Raw genomic sequence first — 15,412 nt, 5'->3', positions numbered from 1 at the left:
AGGGGTCAGAGATGATCTTGCCCGCTCGCTTCCTGGCCTTCTGACACAATCGATCCCACGTCTCTGCCTCTCCCTCCCCAGGAGGATGACTACGACCCTGTCCCTGAGATCCGCTCCGTCCACTTCGAGGAGGCCATGAGGTTCGGCCGCCGCTCGGTCAGTGACAACGACATCAGGAAGTACGAGATGTTCGCCCAGACACTGCAGCAGAGCCGCGGGTTCGGCAACTTCAGGTTTGGGACCGTCGCGATCTCCCCTCCCCGCTACCCGGGGGAGAGCAGGGGTAGGGGGGGGGAATGGTTTAGACGAGTCCTAATAAACCACTCAATGTCTCCAGGACTCGAGGGTCTAAGATATAGAGGTTGTCCAGGCACTGACTCCAAGGACTCTATTCCTTCGAGCGCATGAGGATGAGTGGTGAGGGGTGATTTTATAAAGGTGTACAAAATGATGAGGGGACTAGGAAGGGTGAATGGACAGAGTAGGGGAGAGAGGGGGAAGCAAGTATAAATGACCACACAATGTCACTTGCTATTGAGGGAGTGCAGCGTAGGTTCACCAGGTTAATTCCCGGGATGGAGGGACTGTCATATGCTGAGAGAATGGAGCGGCTGGGCTTGTACACTCTGGAGTTTAGAAGGATGAGAGGCTATCTCGTTGAAACATATAAGATTGTTAAGGGCTTGGACACGCTAGAGGCAGGAAACATGTTCCCGATGTTGGGGGAGTCCAGAACCAGGGGCCACACAGTTTAAGAATAAGGAGTAAGCCATTTAGAACGGAGACGAGGAAACACTTTTTCACACAGAGAGTGGCGGGTCTGTGGAATTCTCTGCCTCAGAGGGGGGTGGAGGCAGGTTCTCTGGATGCTTTCAAGAGAGAGCTAGATAGGGCTCTTAAAAAATAGCAGAGTCAGGGGATATGGGGAGAAGGCAGGAACGGGGTACTGATTGGGGATGATCAGCCATGATCACATTGAATGGTGGTGCTGGCTCGAAGGGCCGAATGGCCTATTCCTGCACCTATTGTCTATTGTCACCAGGACTCGAGGGCCTGATCTATAGACAATGGGCAGGCCAGGACTCTATTGCTTAGAGCGCAAGAGGATGAGGGGTGGTTATAGAGGGGTACAACATCATGAGGGGAATAGATTGGGTAAGTGCAGAGAGTCTCTTAGTTTAAGCCTAGTTTAGTTTAGAGATACAGCACGGAAACAGGCCCCCCGGCCCACCCAGTCCGCACCGACCAGCGATCCCCGCACATTAACTCTTATCCAACACACACTAGGGACGATTTTAAATTTACACCAAGCCAATTAACCTACAAACCTGTACGCCTCTGGAGTGTGGGAGGAAACTGGAGCACCCAGAGAAAACCCACACAGGTCACGGGGAGAACGTACAAACTCCGTACAGACAGCACCCGTAGTCAGGATCGAACCTGGGTCTCTGGCGCTGTAAGGCAGCAACTCTACCGCTGCCCCACTATAGGGGGGGAGGAGATTTATTAGTCATTTGTAATGACAATGGAATGCAGTAACACAACTGACCTGTACACACAATACTCGCAGATAACAAAACAAACAAAAAAAATGCAATGTATTAAAAAAGAAACAATACCAGAGCATAAAGCCCCAAATCCTTCGGGCAACCAAGAGAGTTCATAGTTCAGTTAGAGTTTAGTGTTCAAGAGCTTGATGGCTGTTGGGAGGAAGCTGGTGCTCTGGTGTTAAGGCATGGATGTCCTCTCCATTGACTCTTCCAAGATGCCGCCCAGCCAGGCGACTATTTACGCGCTAGCCATGGAACCAGATCTACAGTCACATATTACAATCACTCCCCACTCTTAAATCTCTACTCCTGCAGTAACATTTCTCAAGGGAATGTCCCACTGTACGAGGTAATTCACAAATTCTCCCGAGATTTCCCCTTGATTCAAACTCAGGGAATGTCGGTAGCGAATCCGTAGATGTTTCGTAGCGGCTCGTCATGCAGCCGTAGGTACTCGGGGCATCAGGTAAGTCGGGACGTTTTTTCCACCCAGATGAAAAATTTCCGCAAGTTAAAAAAATAGCCCCGAGTACCTACGGCTGGCTATTATCGTAATTCTCTGAGTTTGAATCAAGGGAAAAACTCGGGAGAATTCGTGAGGAACTCGGGAAAGTGGGACACGGGCTTTAAACCCCTCTCAGATCTGTCCATTCTCGGACTATCCTTGATCGGACTTTGCTGGCTTTATCTTGCACTAAACTAAGTTACAGAGAAAGGTTGAACAAGTTAGGGCTTTATTCTTTGGAGCGCAGAAGGTTAAGGGGGGACTTGATAGAGGTTTTTAAAATGATGAGAGGGATAGACAGAGTTGATGTGGATAAGCTTTTCCCACTGAGAGTAGGGAAGATTCAAACAAGGGGACATGACTTGAGAATTAAGGGATTGAAGTTTAGGGGTAACATGAGGGGGAACTTCTTAACTCAGAGAGTGGTAGCTGTGTGGAATGAGCTTCCAGTGAAGGTGGTGGAGGCAGGTTCGTTTTTATCATTTAAAAATAAATTGGATAGTTATATGGATGGGAAAGGAATGGAGGGTTATGGTCTGAGCGCAGGTATATGGGACTAGGGGAGATTATGTGTTCGGCACGGACTAGAAGGGTCGAGATGGCCTGTTTCCGTGCTGAAATTGTTATATGGTTAAACGTTATTCCCTTATCATGTATCTGTACACTGTGGACGGCTCGATTGTAATCATGCATTGTCTTTCTGCTGACTGGTTAGCACGCAGCAAAAGCTTTTCACTGTACCTCGGTACACGAGACAATAAACTAAACTGAAACGTAAATGTCCCTGAAGGTCACGAGCATCAGTTTGCTTTCCCTCTTCCAGGTTTCCGTCCAACAGCCAGTCAGCTGGCCAGGGGGGCGATGGAGGCAGCGGAGGGAACCTGTATCGCGAGGAAGGAGATGATGACCTCTACAACTGAGGAACTGGTCAGAGGTCAAGGTCGCCGGCTAGGATCTGGAGCAGACTGACCCCCCCCCCCCCTAAACCCCATTGCCATGGCCACCAAGCTTGCAGGAAAGATGAGCATTATCTGCGATGGTCTGGACACCAAGTGTTGCTTCATGTCGGGTCCTCTGGCCAGATGCCCACTGTCCACTCCCACCGTCTGCCTTTGATTAGGGGCCGGTGTGAGTTCACCGATCAGCACTTTGTACAGCACTCACCCCATGTCCTGTGTGTATGTGCGTGTGTATGTGCCCGCATGTGTGTGTGTGTGTGTCTGTGTGTGCACGCATGCCTGTGTGTGTGTGTGTGTATCTGTGTATGTTTGTCTGCTTGTATGTCTGCGTATGTGCCCATGCATGTGTGTGTGTGTGTGTCTGTGCGTTTGTGTGTGTGTCTGTGTGCGCGCATTTGTGTGTGTGTGTTTATCTGTGTATGTTTGTCTGCTTGTATGTCTGCGTATGTGCCCATGCGTGTGTGTGTCTGTGTGCTCGCATTTGTGTGTGTGTGTGTGTATCTGTATGTTTGTCTGCTTGTATGTCTGCGTATGTGCCCATGCATGTGTGTGTGTGTGCGTGTGTGTGTGTGTGTCTGTCTGTGTGCGTTTGTGTGTGTGTGTCTGTGTGCGCGCATTTGTGTGTGTGTCTGTATGTTTGTCTGCTTGGGTGCCTGTGTGTGTGTGTATGTGTATGTGCACGTGTGTGTGTGTGCATGCGTGTGTCTGTATGGGTGCGTGTCTGCGCGCATGTGTGTGTGTATGTTTGTCTGTTTGGGTGTCTGTGTGTATGCATATGCATGTCTGCACGCATGTGTGTGTGTATGTTTGTGTGCACGTGTGTGTGTTCATGCATGTGTGTGTGTGTGTGCATGCGTGTGTCTCCTCGCTCCCTGTACATCATGGCCACATGTGAACTGTACATTAGATGTCTGACAATAATATTAAGAACAAACGACCTCCAAGAACAAATGACCATTTTCCTGGGGCAGAACATGGAGGAACTCAGCGGGCCTGGGTACCATCTGTGCAGGGAATGGATGGGTGACAATTTGATTTGAGATCCCCTCTACAGATGATGCCTCAACCACTGAGTTCCTCCGGCACTTTGTGTTTTGTTTGAGATTCCAGCATCTGCAGTTCCTAGACGACTCCATCTTACCGAGGTGCTTTTTGCAGTGTAGTTCTGAATTATTAATGCTTTTCAACCATTTCCAATAGGGGAAAAAAATTAAAGTATCAATGTAGACCCATGCTGTGCGTGTGTGTCCTGGATGTGTCTGTATATCTAGAATTCATAATCATCTTCTTATGGAGTCTACACACAAGATTAGAAATTGTCCAGCCAGAGAGGAACACATAGAGGAACACATTTCTCGGCATCTGCATACAATGGTGTCTGTCTTGTCGCTTCTTGTGTGTGGTGGTGGAAAGATTGGTGGAAACAGGGCCTTGACCCCAAGTCATAGAGTTATACAGGGTGGAAACAGGCCCTTCAGCCCAACTTGCCCACACTGACCAACATGTCCCATCTACACTAGTCCCACCTGCCTGCGTTTAGTCCATATCCCTCCAAACCTGTCCTTTCCATTTACCTGTCTAAATGTTTCTTAAGCGTTACACTAGTCCCAGCCTCAACTACCTCCTCTGGCAGCTCGTTCCATACAACCCACCACCCTCTGTGTGAAAAGGTTACCCCTCCCCTACAAAACTGCTGGTCTGCGCGGACTCGGTGGGCTGAAGGGCCTGTTTCCACGCTGTATCTCTAAACTAAACTAAACTAAATATCCACCGGTCCGGAAAACCTGCTAGTCCGGTACCTAAATCACAAACATGCTGGATTAATAATAAATAATAATAATGGATGGGATTTATATAGCGCCTTTCTAATACTCAAGGCGCTTTACATCACATTATTCATTCACTCCTCAGTCACACTCGGTGGTGGTGAGCTACTTCTGTAGCCACAGCTGCCCTGGGGCAGACTGACGGAAGCGTGGCTGCCAATCTGCGCCTACGGCCCCTCCGACCACCACCAATCACTCACACACATTCACACACAGGCAAAGGTGGGTGAAGTGTCTTGCCCAAGGACACAACGACAGTATGCACTCCAAGCGGGATTCGAACCGGCTACCTTCCGGTTGCCAGCCGAACACTTAGCCCATTGTGCCATCTGTCGTCCCGATTAATAATAATAATAAATTTTATTTATGGGCGCCTTTCAAGAGTCTCAAGGACACCTTACAAAAATGTAGCAGGTAGAGGAAAAACATGTAAGGGGAATGAAATAAATAGTAGAGACATGACTAGTACACAAAGTAAAGACAGAATTCAATTCAAAACACAGTATGAGGCAATTAATGCACAGATGAAAAGGGAGGGGGACGTGGGGCTAAGGATAGGCAGAGGTGAAGAGATGGATTAGTGGAGTTATACTGATTGGAGTCAGAGTCTGCGATGCTGCAGTTCCACCCTAACCACCAGGGGGAAGTGTGGAATAAATCTCACTTTCCAAACTACCACATGCCTATAAATTAATCAATTTTCTTTTATTGCCAATATAATAACATTATTGCTCTGCTTCTAATGGCTCCGTAAAGATTGTGATCTTTTATTGCAAGCTTTTCGCAAGATCTGACGCAATTCCCTGAGTATCACCGCACTGTATCAGATGGTCTTGTTTCGACCTGATGCAAGACCTTGCAGCTACTGGCTCTGTGCCTAGCAGCTGTGACTTGGGGATCTGGGCCTTAAAGGGACCTACACATGAGGCCCATCTCCAGCTGTCAGGAGTGACATGACGTGATTTCAACAAAGTACGTTACACTACACAGTGGCGCAGCGGTAGAGTTGCTGTCTCACAGCGCCAGAGACCCGGGCTCGACCCTGACTACGGGTGCTGTCCGTACGGAGTTTGTACCTTCTCCCCGTGACCGCGTGGGTTTTCTCCGGGTGCTCCGGGTTTCCTCCCACACTCCAAAGACGTACAGGTTCGTAGTTTATGGGGAGAACCTGCAAACACAGGCACACACATACACTCATAGGTATACACACACACACATGTACATATGTTCACAAACACAAGGGCACACATGTTTACACACAGAGACACACATATACACACACAGGCATGTTCACTGGGGTGGGAGATTGCAACCTTCACTTGTTCCGCCCTGTTTCGACGAATCCAATCAACACGGCTTGCACAATCAAGTAAGATCAAATAGAACAAGTTGTCCTACGCAAGAGGAAATAGGCATGCTCACCAGCAAAGGAAATAGGCAATGTTTCGGGCCGAAACCCTTCTGATTGATGCAGGGTGGGGGGGGGGGTGAAAGAAAGAGGAGCCAGAGGGCTGAGGGAGAGCTGGGCGTAGTTGGAATGTGTGCCATTGCATGTATTTGTGTGTACGTGCCCGAAACGTTGCCTATTTCCTTCGCTCCATTGATGCTGCTGCACCCGCTGAGTTTCTCCAGCACTTTTGTCTACCTTCGATTTTCCAGCATCTGCAGTTCCTTCTTGACAATATACACACACATTTACTCTAAGAATCACACACATACAGGCACACATGTTCACATATACAAGGGGACATGTTTACACTCAAACACACGTTTACACACCCACATGTTTACATACGCAGGCACACATTCATATATCCGTAAAGACACAAGCACACTGTTCACACATCCAAGAGTACACATGTTTACACAACCACATGTTTACACACCTAGGCACATATTCGTATACCCATACAGATACACACGCACACACATGTGAAAATAGAAACAAGATGAAAATGAAACGTACGATGAATCCACACAAGAGATTAGTGTGGGAAGTTAGAGCACATGGTATTGGGGGTAGGGTACTGACATGGATAGAGAACTGGTTGGCAGACAGGAAGCAAAGAGTAAGAATTAACGGGTCACTTTCAGGATGGCAGGCAGTGACTAGTGGGGTGCCGCAAGGTTCGGTGCTGGAACCCCAGTTATTTACTATATATATTAACGATTTAGACGAGGGAATTAAATGTGACATCTCCAAGTTTATGGATGACACAAAGCTGGGTGGCAGTGTGAGCTGCGATTAGGCTGCTATGAGGCTGCACGGTGGCTTGGATAGGTTGGGTGAGTGGGCAGAAGCATTGGCAGATGCAGTATAATGTAGATAAATGTGAGGTTATCCACTTGGCAAGAACAGGAATGCAGATTATTATCGGAATGGTGTCAGATTAGAAGAAGGGGAGCTGCAACCAGACCTGTGTGTGCTTGTACATCAGTCACTGAAAGTAAACATACAGGTACAGCAGGCAGTGAAGAAATCCAATTCATTGCGAGAGGAATTGAGTTTAGTAGGGGTCGGCCATTTTGGACTGAGATGAAGAAAAACTTTCACCCAGAGAGTTGTGAATCTGTGGAATTCTCTGCCACCGAAGGCAGTGGAGGCCAATTCACTGGATGTTTTCAAGAGAGTTAGATTTAGCTCTTAGGGCTAACGGAATCAAGGGATATTGGGGAAAAGCAGGAACAGGGTACTGATTTTAGATGATCAGCCATGCATGATCATATTGAATGATGGTGCTGGCTCGAAGGGCCAGCACCTACTCCTGCACCTATTTTCTATTTAACCTGCAGCTGACCGGCGGTACATTGTGTCCATTCCCAGTTGACTGACCGCGGTCTGGAGAGTCTATTAATTAATCATTTTCTCAGATCAACATGCTTTCCCAGAAGCAGGGCTTAGTCAATACAAGCTAGACTGTCTGCACTTTATATCCTACCCAGAATTAGCAAAATGGTTCATCTGATAATTGAATGAATAACAGTAGCTAGTTAGTTAGTGGGTTGGTTAATTCGTTTATTATGGTACAGTGAAAAGCATTTTGTTGTGTGCTAACCAGTCAGCAGAAAGACAACACATGATTACAATCGAGCCATTTACAGTGTATAGCTACATGATAAGGGAATAACATTTAGTGCAAGGTAAAACCAGTAAAGTTCGATCAAGGATAGTCCGAGGGTCACCAAAGAGGTAGATAGTAGTTCAGGACTGCTCTCTGGTTGTGGTAGGTTGATTCAGTTGCCTGATAACAGCTGGGAAGAAACTGTAACTGAATCTGGAGGCGTGTGTTTACACACTTATCTATACCTCCTGCCCGCTGGGAGAGGGGAGAAGAGGGAGTGGCCGGGGTGCGACTTGTCTTTGCATCTGTCTTACAAGTGAATCTCCATAAGTGAATAGGTCTCAACCCGAAACGTCACCCATTCCTTCTCTCCAGAGATGCTGCCTGACCCGCTGAGTTACTCCAGCATTTTTTGGTGTCTATCTTCCCAAAGTGAGACATCTCCCTGAGGGCAACGAGGGTCGATCAGCAAACGGAGATCGTGTCCAAGAATGAAAGTAACAGCAGTCCAATGCCAACCACATTGCTCTGATGAAAACTTTTATTAATTTACATCGAAGCACTGACTAAACGGCGCACAATACAAAAATACATGGCACAATATATTTATTTTTAAAAAACCTTTATACAATAATTCTTAAATATTGTTACCTCTGAAATTCTTTCAGATGAAATTCTTATTACATTCCTGGATCGACTCTACACAGAATAAACAGTGCTGAGATGGCAGCAAATATCAATATTTATTTCTAAGTGCTACACTTGCAAAATAAAGTGCAATGATATAACAGTCCTAGATGAAGTCACCATGTCGACTGATCGCGTACTTGGGCCCAAAGATCACAGAGCGCATCTTTGATCTTTGCTTAGAGCTTTCTCCTAAACAGTGGTTCCTTCTGTATCCCTCCTTCTGTGAGGAATATAAGTCTATCTTAAGACAAGGGTGGAAGTTATCTGCCAGGGAGTTTTGTAACAATAGAGTTCATCTGGTCATGTAACGTTACTTTAGGAAGGAGATGTCACACCAACACGATCCAACACACACTTTGGGACATTTTACAATTTTTAGCTCAGCCAATGGACCCACAAACCAGCACGTCTTAGGAGTGTGGGAGGAAACTGGAACGCCTGGGGAAAACTCAGTGGGATTCCTCCCACATCCCAAAGACGTGCGGGTTTGTGCGTTTATCGGCCCTTTGTGAAAATTGCCCCTGTTGTGCAGGGAGTGGATGTGAACGGAGAACTGGTGTGAACTGGTGATCGATGGTCAGAACGGACTCGGTGGGACGAAGTAACCGTTTGCACACTGTCCCATTCAGATTATAGCCAAGGCAACCTATGAGGATGGCCAGACCTAACGCTGGCTTCTCCGCTAGTTAATCTCCAGTCATCAGTGGCCAATTTCCGACAAGGTAGATGTATGTGATCTTCCCCGACTTCCAGCTCATCACTAACCCCCAAACTCTCTCCCGCTGGTTCACGGGGCTACTCCTCAATGTCTAACATTTCTCCAGTCCCAGCGTCTTGCATCACCGGGAAGGGACAAGGGCAGATCTGGTGTCATTCATGTTGGTCTGAAGAAGGGTCTCAACTAGAAACCTCACCTATTCGCTCTGAAAATGGGTCTCGGCCCTATTCCTTCTCTCCAGAGATGCTGCCTGACCCGTTGAGTTACTCCAGCGTCTATCTTGGCCATTAACAGATAGGGGGCAGTGGCTCAGGGATGGAGAGGTGCTGGAGGTCCCTTGCCCACGTCTACCTTCACGCCCAACTTTCCCTGGAGCGGGGGGTCCTAAGCGGGCGCTCCAGTTCCCTGCCACATCCCAAACCCACTAACTCACTCATGCCATTCCGTAAAGGGGAAACGTGGGGTCAGACAGCAGGTTGACACTTCGTAGGGAGGAACTGTTGATGCCCAGTCTAAAACGAAGATAGACAGCTTTTTGTGTCGATCTTAAGGTTGATACTTTTTGACTCTTCAATAAACTTGATTCTAAAAATCCACGAACAGCACTCCCGTACCTGACCACGTTCACACAAGAGGAGTCTTTCTCTATGGCACAACCTGAGAGAGAGATGGAGGGACATCCTTGAGTAGTGTAGGAAGGAACAGCAGATGCTGGTTTATTCCGAAGATAGACACTAAATAGAGTCTGAAGAGGTCTTGACCCGAAATACCATCCATTCCTTCTCTCCAGAGATGCTGCCAGACCCGCTGGGTTACTCCAGCGTTTTGTATCTACCTCCTCTAGGGTCAGTCTGGTCCAAGAATGAAATGTCCAATGTCCTGACTCCACCCGATTACCCCTAAACCCCAAACCCTCACATCCGCCACATCCTTCTGATCTCATTCAGCTCCCGACCGGTCCAGTCCAGGGGGGGGGAGACTGAATCTCACTTGTTCTAACGACCAGCAAAGTCACCCTTTCCTTCATATGTTCCTCGGCGCCCAATTCCCATCTCCCATCCTTTCCCAGATGGTCGGAGATCTTCCCGAGGTCTTCCCAGGAACCTGGATGACATGTCCAAGTGGCCGACTTCCACACAACAAAGGCCGAGCAGAGTTTCTCCACTCAAATCCTTTTGACCATACTCCGCTCAGAGCTCTGGAACGAGCTATTGTTCCACCGGTCGTGCTTGTTCTTGACGTCCATGTTTTGAAACAGCGCCTGGTAGATCTTCCTCAGCACCGCCCGGCGGAGAAGGATGTAGACCCAGGGATCTAAGATCTGGTTCCACGAAGCCATCCTCACACCCAGTAGGCTTAACCAAGCATACTCCCCGCTGTTATGGAACCGACTAATCGACACATACACCTGGAGTCAAAGGAAAGGGAAGGAATATTTAGTAACAGGCGCAGAAATTGAACGCAAGCTATCTGAGACCATCTGACATGCAAAGGAAATGGAGACACAAGGAACTGCAGATGCTGGTATTGAGCAAAACACACAGAACCATAGACAATAGGTGCATGAGTAGGCCATTCGGCCCTTCGAGCCAGCACCGCCATTCAATATGATCATGGCTGATCATCCAGAATCAGTACCCCGTTCCTGCTTTCACCCCATATCCCTTGATTCCCTTAGCCCTAAGAGCTATATCTAACTCTCTCTTGAATACAATAGACAATAGGTGCAAGAGTAGGCCATTCGGCCCTTCGAGCCAGCACTGCCATTCAATATGATCATGGCTGATCATCCAAAATCAGTACCCCGTTCCTGCTTTCACCCCATATCCCTTGATTCCCTTATCCCAAGAGCTATATCTAACTCTCTCTTGAATACATCCCGTGAATTAGCCTCACATAAAGTGCTTGAGTAACACAGCACGTTAGGCAGCATCTGTGGAGGGAAAATTGATGGGCGATGTTTCGGGTCAATAGACAATAGGTGCAGGAGTAGGCCATTCGGCCCTTCGAGCCAGCACCACCATCCAATGTGATCATGGCTGATCATCCCCAATCAGTACCCCGTTCCTGCCTTCTCCCCATATCCCCTGACTCTGCTATTTTTAAGAGCCCTATCTAGCTCTCTCTTGAAAGCATCCAGAGAACCGGCCTCCACCGCCCTTCGGCAGAGAATTCCACAGACTCACCACTCTCTGTGAGAAAAAGTGTTTCCTCATCTCCGTTCCAAATGGGACGGGACCCTCCCTCAGACTCTTAAATCTCTTGGGTCTCTTCAGACTGAGGATGGGTGGGTCCTGCCTCGAAATGTGCCTATCCTTGGTGCAAGCCAGCATCTGCAGTTCCTTCCTGCACACCAGGGGGCGGTGTCGGTCCACACAAGGTGCGAGGGAGCTGGGATCTATTTTGCTGAGCCACTGAATGAATTGCAGAAACCGCTGTCCCATCAACCACGGCCGGCAGGAGAAGAGTTCCCCTCCCACTCACCCATCCGACAGGCAGAAACAGAAACCTTCACCAGAGACTCTTGCAAACTCAGGATGTCCGGAAGATCAAACTTCTGAAGTTTGCGAAACGCAGCCAGCTCCTACACACAGTACACACAGTACACATTCTGCTCTGTCAACTACCAGTCTTAGAGTGATACAGTGTGGAAACAGGCCCTTCGGCCCAACTCGCCCACACCGGCCAACATGTCCCAGCTACACAAGTCCCACCTGCCTGCCCTTGGTCCATATCCCTCCAAATCTGTCCTATCCATGTACCTGTCTAAATGTTTCTTAAACGTTGGGATAGTCCCAGCCTCAACTACCTCCTCCGGCAGCTCGTTCCATACACCCACCACCCTTTGTGTGAAAAAGTTTCCCCTCATAAAATTCTCCCCATATCCCATGACTCCGCTATGTTTAAGAGCCCTATCTAGCTCTCTCTTGAAAGCATTCAGGGAACCTGCCTCCACCGCCCTCTGAGGCAGAGAATTCCACAGACTCACCACTCTCTGTGAGAAAAAGTGTTTCATCGTCTCCGTTCCAAATGGCTTACTCCTTATTCTTAAACTGTGTGGCCCCTGGTTCTGGACTCCCCCAACATCGGGAACATATTTCCTGCCTCTAGCGTGTCCAAACCCTCAACAATCTTATATGTTTCAATGAGATCCCCTCTCATCTTTCCAAACTCCAGAGTGTACAAGCCTAGCCGCTCCATTCTCTCAGCATATGACAGTCCCGCCATCCCGGGAATTAACCTTGTAAACCTACGCTGCACTCCCTCAATAGCAAGAATGTCCTTCCTCAAATTAGGGGACCAAAACTGCACACAATACTCCAGGTGTGGTCTCACTAGGGCTCTGTACAACGGCAGAAGGACCTCTTTGCTCCTATATTCGATTCCTCTTGTTATGAAGGCCAACATGCTTTCTTCACTGCCTGCTGTACCTGCATGCTTACTTTCATAGACTGATGTACAAGGACCCCCAGATCCCGTTGTACTTCCCATTTTGCCAACTTGATTCTTTGATCAAGGCATTGACACGAGTTTAAGAGTTGGGAGGATATGATGCAGCCTTTTAGGACTTTGGTTAGACCACATTTTAGTTTAGTTTAGCTTATTGTCATGTGTACCGAGTTTAGTTTAGTTTGGGATACAGTGTGAAAACCAACTGTGTAAGAAGGAACAGCAGATGCTGGTTTAAACCGAGCACGTCCTTGGAGTGTGGGAGGAAACCGGAGCACCCGGAGAAAACCCACGCAGGTCACGGGGAGAACATGCAAGTATTGGAGTATTGCGTACAGTTTTGGTCTCCAAATCTGAGGAAGGACATTATTGCCATAGAGGGAGTGCAGAGAAGGTTCACCAGACTGATTCCTGGGATGTCAGGACTGTCTTATGAAGAAAGACTGGATAGACTTGGTTTATACTCTCTAGAATTTAGGAGATTGAGAGGGGATCTTATAGAAACTTACAAAATTCTTAAGGGGTTGGACAGGCTAGATGCAGGAAGATTGCACCCGATGTTGGGGAAGTCCAGGACAAGGGGTCACAGCTTAAGGATAAGGGGGAAATCCTTTAAAACCGAGATAAGAAGAACTTTTTTCACACAGAGAGTGGTGAATCTCTGGAACTCTCTGCCACAGAGGGTAGTCGAGGCCACAGTTCATTGGCTATATTTAAGAGGGAGTTAGATGTGGCCCTTGTGGCTAAGGGGATCAGATGGTATGGAGAGAAGGCAGGTACGGGATACTGAGTTGGATGATCAGCCATGATCATATTGAATGGCGGTGCAGGCTCGAAGGGCCGAATGGCCTCTACTCCTGCACCTAATTTCTATGTTTCTATGTTTCTAACTCCACACAGAGGACACCCGTAGTTGGGATCGAACCGACTCGTTGCGTTTCTGGCAGCAACTCCACCAATGCGCCACCGTGCCTCCTACATGAGACAGCCCATGGGGGAAGATGCCACCGTGCCTCCTACATGAGACAGCCCATGGGGGAAGATGCCACCGTGCCTCCTACATGAGATAGCTCATGGGGGAAGATGCCACCGTGCCTCCTACATGAGACAGCCCATGGGGGAAGATGCCACCGTGCCTCCTACATGAGATAGCTCATGGGGGAAGATGCCACCGTGCCTCCGACATGAGACAGCTCATGGGGGAAGATGCCACCGTGCCTCCTACATGAGACAGCTCATGGGGGAAGATGCCACCGTGCCTCCTACATGAGACAGCTCATGGGTGAAGATGCCACCGTGCCTTCTACATGAGATAGCTCATGGGTGAAGATGCCACCGTGCCTTCTACATGAGATAGCTCATGGGTGAAGATGCCACCGTGCCTTCTACATGAGATAGCTCATGGGTGAAGATGCCACCGTGCCTCCTACATGAGATAGCTCATGGGGGAAGATGCCACCGTGCCTTCTACATGAGATAGCTCATGGGGGAAGATGCCACCGTGCCTCTGACATGAGATAGCTCATGGGTGAAGATGCCACCGTGCCTCCTACATGAGACAGCTCATGGGGGAAGATGCCACCGTGCCTCCGACATGAGATAGCTCATGGGGGAAGATGCCACCGTGCCTCCTACATGAGATAGCTCATGGGGGAAGATGCCAACGTGCCAACGCCTCATGTAGACCATATGTCGTGTGTGACACTCACCAGCAGGGGGCTCCAGCAGACACAGGAAACCACCATGATCCCGACTAACTGGACCACCATTTCAATGTCGTGTGACTTTGCTCTGCGGTTACAGTTCCTCTTCTTGATGCGAGCCAAGAGCAGCCACACGCCGCTGATGGTGTTACATATGAGGGAGATGAGAAGAGTGGTCACTCCCAGGAAAGAGAAGAGCAAGGCAAAGCCGTCCTCCATCCAGTTCAAGCGAGGTCCTTTACTGATGAAGCACCAGGTCTTCGACTCCTGGATGCTGTACCTGCCGGCGCCCAGGAAGGGCAGAGTGGCCACGATGCCCGCCGTGACCCACAGGCTGCCCACCACCAGCTTGGACCTGGTGGAGGTGACCACCGCCGAGTGGAAGAGGGGCCTGGTGATGCCAACGCAACGTTCCACCGCCATGATGCAGCCCAGGAAGAGCGGGCACAGGCCAAAGAAGACCAGGCTCCCTCCCAGCAGTTGGCACGTGGGGCTGGCGCTGTCCTCCTCCTTCCCGGAGTAGAACCTGAGGACCAGGGCTCCGGGGATGACGTGCCCGGCAAAGTCGGTCACCACAAGGCTGCTGGCAAAGAGCAGGAACGTGGCCTTGGATCTCCGGCGGAACCTGGTGTAGCTCTTGACTAGGATGACCAGGGCAATGATGTTCGACAGAGCCCCAAGCGTCATGGAGAAGATGGGCACGGCCATGGACCCAGACGGAGCCGGGGCGCCGAGCGAGGAACTGGTGTTGGCCAGGCTGCTGTTGTCCATGTCATTACCAGTGGCCTTCATCTGGCCCTGATGGAGCGTGGTGGTCATGTTGGCATCTCCACCCACGAGACCTTTCATCACCTCCATAGTCCTCGCCCGCTCATTGATGCACCTGGTGAGAGAGAGAGAGATGGCGTTATTGGTCGGCCGGGAGCCATGGACAAGGATCGCCAACACT

General features: G+C 49.1%; 2 protein-coding genes across 3 annotated transcripts in view; one reads left to right on the top strand and one right to left on the bottom strand.

Annotated features, from left to right (window-relative positions):
* Positions 1–4,247, top strand: part of LOC116966097 (transitional endoplasmic reticulum ATPase-like) — a 33,824-nt gene extending 29,577 nt beyond the window's left edge. For both annotated transcript variants that reach the window (XM_033012263.1, XM_033012264.1), the window contains exons 17-18: positions 82–233; positions 2,879–4,247. In XM_033012263.1, the coding sequence (XP_032868154.1) occupies positions 82–233; positions 2,879–2,975 (249 nt within the window). In that variant the 3' untranslated portion in view covers positions 2,976–4,247. The remainder of the gene's footprint in view (positions 1–81; positions 234–2,878) is intronic.
* Positions 4,248–8,425: 4,178 nt separating this feature from the next.
* Positions 8,426–15,412, bottom strand: part of ptger1 (prostaglandin E receptor 1) — a 16,981-nt gene continuing 9,994 nt past the window's right edge. Inside the window, exons 2-3 of the mRNA XM_033012265.1 lie at positions 14,470–15,346; positions 8,426–10,718 (exon numbers count right to left, since the gene is read on the bottom strand). Coding sequence (XP_032868156.1) covers positions 10,476–10,718; positions 14,470–15,321 — 1,095 coding nt within the window. The 5' untranslated portion in view covers positions 15,322–15,346 and the 3' untranslated portion in view covers positions 8,426–10,475. The remainder of the gene's footprint in view (positions 10,719–14,469; positions 15,347–15,412) is intronic.

This window comes from Amblyraja radiata, chromosome 35 (genome assembly GCF_010909765.2).
Source record: "Amblyraja radiata isolate CabotCenter1 chromosome 35, sAmbRad1.1.pri, whole genome shotgun sequence".
Classification (NCBI taxonomy): domain Eukaryota; kingdom Metazoa; phylum Chordata; class Chondrichthyes; order Rajiformes; family Rajidae; genus Amblyraja; species Amblyraja radiata.
The sequence above is the reverse complement of the archived record's forward strand: the minus strand, read 5'-3'. Positions and strand labels throughout refer to the sequence as shown.